At 47.4% G+C, this 7,500-nt stretch overlaps 1 protein-coding gene across 3 annotated transcripts in view; it reads right to left on the reverse strand.

Moving 5' to 3' along the window:
- Window positions 1-5,828: 5,828 nt before the first annotated feature.
- The window catches only part of arap3 (ArfGAP with RhoGAP domain, ankyrin repeat and PH domain 3), a 29,714-nt gene continuing 28,042 nt past the window's right edge, over window positions 5,829-7,500 (reverse strand). For 2 of the 3 annotated variants that reach the window (XM_034597901.1, XM_034597902.1), the window contains exons 34-36: window positions 6,932-6,970; window positions 6,234-6,840; window positions 5,829-6,203 (exon numbers count right to left, since the gene is read on the reverse strand). In XM_034597901.1, the coding sequence (XP_034453792.1) occupies window positions 6,325-6,840; window positions 6,932-6,970 (555 nt within the window). In that variant the 3' untranslated portion in view covers window positions 5,829-6,203; window positions 6,234-6,324. The remainder of the gene's footprint in view (window positions 6,204-6,233; window positions 6,841-6,931; window positions 6,971-7,500) is intronic. The other variant, XM_034597900.1, reaches the window with a different exon arrangement.

The following is a 7,500-nucleotide window of genomic DNA, read 5'->3' on the forward strand; positions in this document are numbered from 1 at the left end:
TCTGACCTCTTACTTTTACTGTCTTCCTTTGCTCTCTCACTCAGTCCTTCCCCTCCTACTCACAAAGTCAGTAACCACCTTGACTACATTTTCACCAGAAACTGTTCAACACCTAACCTCACTGTAACCCCACTTCATGTCTCTGACCACTTCTTTATCTCTTACTCTCTCCCACTCTCTCAAACTGACAACCCAACCACATCAACAGACTCTGTACCTGCTCCCTCTCTCCCTCCTCTCTGACCTCCTCTGTTTTATCTCCCTTCCACTGACTCCTTCTCACTCATGCATCCTAACTCTGCCACAGACATTCTCCTTTCTACTCTGTCCTCTCTTGACTCTCTGTCCTCTTATGTCATGACAGGTCCGCAGGTCCTCCCCAGCTCCGTGGTTGTCTGTCTCGGTGCGACCGAGCCACTATGTGAGCATCACAAAGGAAATGGTGAAAATCTAAACACTCTGACGAGCTGCTCACTGATCAGTCTCCTCTCTTTTCTTTCTCTGTCACTATTTCCTCAGCCAAAAGCTCTTTTCACCTAACTAGAATTCAATCCTCATTTTCCAACCCCAAAAAACTCTTCTCCATATTTTCCAAACTCCTTGACCCCCCCCCCAGTCCCCCCCCCCCTTCTACCAAGCCACTTTGTCAACTACTTTACAAAAAAGATAGATGACCTACGCTCCTCATTCTCTAATCCTCCTTCTATATCTACATTTCCTTCATCTTCATCCCCTTCACTTTCCTCTTTCACCCCCCCGGTCTCCCAATCAAGTTCTTACCTTGGTAACCTCCGCCCCCCCGACCACCTGCCCCCTTGACCCCATCTCACATTCTCCAGTCTATCGCTCCTGACCTTCTTCCTTTTCTCACCCATCTTATCAACACTTCCCTGTCAACTGGCTGTTTCCCTAACTCTCTGAAGGAGGCAAGAGTAAACCCTCTCCTGAAGAAACCCCCCCCCTCGACCCGTCTGAAGTAAACCACTACAGACCTGTCTCTCTTCTTCCCTTTGTTTCCACAGCCCTGAGCGAGCGATCTTTAATCAACTCTCCTCCCATCTCCACCATAACAACCTTCTTGACCTTCACCAGTCTGGTTTCAAGGCCACTCACCTGAGACTGTCCTCCTTGCTGTCTCTGAGCAGCTTCACACTGCTACAGCCGCCTCTCTCTCCTCTGTCCTCATCCTTCTAGACCTCTCTGCTGCATTTGACACAGTGAACCACCAGATCCTTATTCCCCCCCCCCTCAGGACCTGGGTGTCTCAGGCTCTGCTCTCTCCCTGCTCTCATCCTACCTCAACGACCACACTTACTGGGTAACTTGGAGAGGATCTGTGTCTGAACCTTGTCCTCTCACTACTGGGGTCCCTCAAGGTTCCATCCTGGGTCCCCTCCTCTTCTCTCTTGGCTCTGTCATTCACTCACATGGCTTTTCCTACCACAGCTACGCTGATGACACCCAACTAATCCTCTCGTTTCCTCAATCTGAAACACAGGCAGCAGCAGGAATCTCTGTCTGACTGACATCTCTCAGTGGATGTCTGCACCACCTGAAAATTAACCTTGACAAGACTGAACTACTTTTCCTTCCAGGGAAAGGCTCCTCCCACCCACGACCTGACTATTACCTTTGACAACTCTGTGTTAGCCCCCCCCCCCCCCCAGACCTGTAGGAACCTGGGTGTGACACTCGACAGCCAACTCTCCCTCACTGCCAACATTACTGTAACAACACGTTCCTGTAGATTCATGCTGCACAACATCAGGAGAACACGCCCCCTTCTCACTCAGAAGGCGGTGCAGGTTCTGGTCCAGGCCCTGGTCCAGGCTCTGGTACAGGTTCTGGTCCAGGTTGTGGTCCAGGTTTTGGTACAGGTTCTGGTCCAGGCTCTGGTCCAGGTTCTGGTCCAGGCCCTGGTCATCTCAGGCCTAGACTACTGCCCCCCCCTCCTGGCAGGTCTACCTGCTGCTGCCATCCGACCTCTGCAGCTCATCCAGAAAGCAGCAGCTCCACTGGTCTTTAACCTGAGTTCACTCACACCACTCCGCTCCTTCACTGGTTACCAGTAGCTGCCCTCATCCATTTCAAAACACTAGTACTTGGTACCGTGCTGTGAACGGATCGGGTCCAGTCTACACCCAGGACATGGTCAAACCTTACAGCCCAGCCCGTTCACTCCGCTCTGCTTCGGCCAATCGGCTTGTTGCTCCCTCACTGTGAGCTAAACACTCATCAACATCACAACTGTTTCCTGTCCTGGCTCCTAGACAGTGGAACGAGCTCCACGTGGACATCAGGACATCAGAAAGTTTACACAACTTCCGCCGCAAACTAAAAACACACCTCTTCCGACTATACCTTGAATAACATTTTTAAAACTAACAATTTAGTAGCACTTAAAATGGCACTTATAACACTTTGTAGTTTTGCTTTTTTGAAGAAATTGTACTTTCTCTATTCTTGTTGTTCTGGGTTTGTACCCTCATGGTTGATGCACTTATTGTAAGTCGCTTTGGATAAAAGCGTCAGCTCAATGTAATGTAATGTAAACCACGTGTGAGCACCTCTGCTGCTCTCACATGTGAAACGGTCTGTAGAGCGATTATAATGTGCGTCGTTTAGTTTTTATTCATAAAAATATGAAAGTTCTTATTTTTCTGGTCTTCAGTCTGATGGTCTCAGCTCCTGTTTCTGACGTCTGCGCTCATTCGATTCAACTTTACTGATGACGGACGAAACCTCCACAACAGCGGAGTTGGGAAACCGAAGGAAGGGGGAGAAAAGAGGAGGAGGGGGAGTGATGGAGGAGAGGAGCATCTCTCCCTCCCTCTGCAGAGGTCAGAGGTCACAGTATAGACGAGCAGTGTGCTGGATTTAATGCGGAGTCTTTTTTCTTCCTCCCTCTCCACGTTTTGTGTGGTTCCTGCACCTCACACACTCTGAGACCTCGCGTGACAAAGCAAGGTCATCGGCAGGATTAATCCTCCTGAACACGGCTGTCGTTGGACCAGCTGAAGAAGAAGAATAAGAGACGGAGGGAGGAACGTCTGTAAGCGTGAGAGAGACCACGACACAAAGTTAAACTTCCACGAGTCCAACACAACTAGTTCATGTCTAGTGAGTTTGTGTTTTAATGATGCTTTGTGTTGTAAAATGGTCTGAACAAATGAATGTTTGTCTATATGTAGGTTTACAGACACACAGACACACAGAATGAATGAATCTGTCTGCTAATCCCTAACATCACAGGTTAGGGTTACACAAAAACAACAACAACAACAACAACAGGAGAATTCAGACACAGTGAAAACATTCGTGTTTGACAGTGAGATTTCACTGGTTCATGTTTTCACGTTGGTTCAGTAGAAGAACAAGAGAAAAAATAAGATTCGGATCAGAGTCTTAATCTTAAGACATCCCACCGATATCTTTTCTGTACGTGTGAAGTTTAACAGCAGGAAATTACTAATTATCTTCATTGTAAACATCAAGTTGAAGAGTGAAGTTGATTTTAGGTCATTTTCTGAGTCTGAAGCTTCATGTTTGTTCCATGTTTCCTTTGATCTGTTACTTCTGGTTTCACTTTGTAATTTAGGGACTAAAGAATTTTGTCTGACATACGTATGTCCTGTCATCATCACCTACATGGGCGGAGTCTACCTATACTTGACTCTGATTGGTTTGTAGACGGCGTCTGACGTGGGCGTGTTGTCCGTTGGGGGGGTAGTAGTCTTTCTGTTTGAATGGAGAAGATGAAAGAAGCGGTGCAGAACCTTTCACACCTGATATTTAGGTTCAGCTCAGCTGTGTTGTGCTCATTGGATTTTTAATAATGACAAAAGCTCTCATCTCCATGTAGATGTTGAGTCTGTGCCACGGAGTCAGATCTCAATCATTACAATTTAAACCCCAGGAGGGACCAACAGACGAATCCAGAGGCGTCAGAGCAGCTCTTCCTATGTGGTCTCTGAAGGGATGAGGGGACTTCTCTGTGTCTCTCTCAGCTTCAGTCTGTTCATCGGCAGCTTTAATGAATCCTTGTGGGATCTTTTCACTCTTGTAAAGGAGGAGCTGTGAGCGAGAGGGTTTAACAAGCATCAAGGAGGCTCCAGCGTGATGATCTGCTCTCAGCTCAGAGATAATACTGGGGGCAAACGCACAGAGAAAGAACAGGAATGAGGAGCTGCTAATGAGATAGAGGCTGCAGCTTATTACCATGAAGGGTGGACTGAGGACGCAGTGCAGGGTTCAAGAGGCAGAGATGATCACACTGATGTGCAACGTGCTCAAACTGATGTTCATCAGTTTAAACAAAAATCACAACCACATCTATTTGTTGGACAAACAAAGACTCATATCACACCCAAGACACACTTTCAATTCCAGATCACTTGATGCCAAACAGAGTGAAAAACTTTTCTGTGCTGCCAACGTTCAGAATGACTCTGTACAGATGTTCCACACATGAACTTTGTGAAATGTTCTCTGGACATTTCCTGTAGTTAGCAACTGACAGACAGAACCTCCAGAACATTTCAGGAACATGTGCAAGCTTTAGTTCATGTATGAAAACAGACATTCAGCAGGAAAAACACATGAGAAAGACGGAGGCCTCCTCAGTAGCGCTGCAGTGTAAAGCTGCTTCTAGACTTGCACTGAACTCTGCAGATCCTGAGGACAATCATGGGATGGGCTGTACTCCTGAATGCAAATGTCCGAATTAGTGAGTGGGGGGGTGAGGAGCTTCTAACACGGGACACAAACATGAAGAAACTAAAACAAATCTCTCTGGTGAAGAAGTGCTGACACACACGTAGAAGACACAGACGAAGATGTGAAGAGAGTTTGTGGTGATCAGAGCTGAAGGTGTCAGGTGATGTCAACATGATCACATGACCTCTGCAGCAGAGGTAACACGTCACTTCCTGTCTCTGTCTGCTGCACCCGGCTGCTCCACCTCTCACCTGAATCCTGCAGAGGTTTCCGTGTTTTTGTGAACAACATGTGTGAAAGACAAACTCCAGAGAAAGTCCAGATCTAATTCTGCAGACGGTCTCTGGAGTTCAGGTCTAAGAACAGACAGATCTGGTCTTGGACTTGTGTTGAACTCGACTGAGGTGGTCTGGTCCGACAGAGAGCATCTGTCCTCTCACCAGGACAAAGTCAGGAGTGTTTCTACCTCGTCCAGCTGTGTGTGTCTGTGCGTCACCTCGGGGCATTTTGTCACTTAAGAGAGGGACGATCGCCCCCCCCCCCCCCCCCTGAGCTGCACGCTTCAAAGGCCGGATGAGCAGATTAGAGGAAGAGCCCAGGACTAACTGATTTAGGAAGGTTTAGTCTTCACTCAGAAATCCATCCTCTTTGTTTTGGCTCCATCAGCCGCCGGCTCTGTTGCTTTTGAATTCGTTTCTCTCTGCTCCGGTGAGCTACAGGTGCCTGCAGAGGACAGGACCAGGTCCTCGTGTCTTCACAGGACAATCGAAGTCCAGAGATGACACAGTGGAAAACTTTCCTCGGACTCTCGATTTCATTCTCAAATGTTTTTAATGAAAGTTTGTAAATGTAATGTAAAAAGTTTCTTTGGAGAGTTTGCAGGAACTTTGATTCCATGATGGTGTCAACGCTGTTTGTCTGTTTCACTAACGATTTGACTACATGAAAACATGGTGGATAAGCTTGGGGGGGGCACAGTTGCAGAGGGTCTGGGGTAAACCATTAGTGTCTGCTGCCTCCTGCTGTTCACTCTGAGCATTGCAACCTGTCAGAGTTTGAAAAGTTGAGAGTTAAACTTTAAATGATGAGAACAAAAAGAGGCCGTAAGAGATAAACTTCACCTTTTATTTATTATTTTACGAGGAACAGCAGCTCAGTCACTTCTGTAATAAATCGTGTTGCACAGGGGGGGGGAGTTTCTATCATATAATGACAGGAGGCGTGTTTTAAATTCAGCTGTACAGTGTCACCAGTGAAACCAATGGAACCAGTTTTATTTTTTACTGCAATATTTACTGATCAAACGACCAATCAACATCCACAACAGATTCTCCATAGCTTCATGTTTTTATTAGACACACGTAAATATGGGGAATCAAACATGTGACGTCTGTTTCACTGGAGAGTTAATGAATCCATTATCATCATGTGTATGTAATCTGAAACATGTCCCTCAGAGACAGATGACTTTTATCCTCCTGTCTCCTCTGTAAAGACGATATCTGTCCCTCGTCCCGTTTCACAGAGACCCCCCCCCCCCAACCACCCATATAACCTATAACCTGATAGATTCTGCTCTGCTGCATTAGAACCTCTTCAGTCTGTATATCAGACATCAAAGGGCCTATCCTCCTCTTCCTCCTCTTCTTCCTCCTCCTCCTCCTCGTCCTCCTCCTCGTCCTCGTCCTCGGTCTTCTTGATGAAGGCAGACGACAGCTCCTGCAGCAGTAGTTCCTGTGACGGAGTACAGACTCCCTGCAGCGGTGGCCTCCTCCTCACCGCCGGCTGCGGGGGGGCGTTCGATTCTCGAGAACTGCAGTCTGCTTCTCCATGACCACCCCCACCTCCACTGCTGCTGCTGTGCACCAGAGTCTCCACAGAGCCACTGTCCGTCCGGACCGGGTCGGGGACGATCACAGGATCATGTCCAGTCTCCAGGGGGACTAGTCTGAGCGGAGGGTGATCCAGGACCTCCTGGGTCTCTGCAGCACTACTGGACAGGAAGCTGGTCTCCAGAGATTTTAGGACCTGCAGGCCAAAGTCTCCGACCTCTTCATAGAGCGGCTCAGGGAGGTCAGGAGACTCTGGACGCTTATCGAGCGAGTCCTGCTGCACCTTCATGGGCTGAAGATACAGGGAGACACTGAAGATGTGAGTCCTGCAGCTTCAGGTTTCCTCCCTGATTCCACACAAAGTTAAAGTACAAAATACTCACAAAGTACATGGAGAGAGTTCTTCTGTCGTGTAACTTCCTCTAAAGGGAGAAGCAAATAGAAAGTGTGATGAATGATGGGAGAGAAATTTGATTTCACATCCGAAATATGTCGCGAGTCAAACAGCTACTGTTACTTTATGTTGATAATTTTAATAATGTTAAATATGTAAAATGTTTTCATGCTTTAATGTTCAGAAAACATCTCGTTCCTCAGACTGTCCATCGCTGCAGCTCCTCTCTTCAGCCTCTGTCTCTTACACTTGGTTTTAGCCCCTGTCTCTTTAAGACCCCTCCTGATGAAGTCTGCTCTGATTGGTCAGCAGCTCCACTCTGTTGTGATTGGTCAACAGCTTCCAGCGTGTGTAGGAAATGTCGGCCTCAAATGTCACATGACATCATGATGATGGGTAAGTATGGGCCACGCCACTGACAAGACTACATAATACATCCCTGCGGTTGTACACCTGCACCCCCGCTACACTTTAAGATGCTCCATGTGTTGTTTTTCTTGAAATTCCCTCAAGACATTCTTGAGATATCGCGTTCACAGGAATGGGACGGACGTAAAG

This window comes from Hippoglossus hippoglossus, chromosome 10, assembly GCF_009819705.1.
Source record: "Hippoglossus hippoglossus isolate fHipHip1 chromosome 10, fHipHip1.pri, whole genome shotgun sequence".
In the NCBI taxonomy this organism is placed as follows: domain Eukaryota; kingdom Metazoa; phylum Chordata; class Actinopteri; order Pleuronectiformes; family Pleuronectidae; genus Hippoglossus; species Hippoglossus hippoglossus.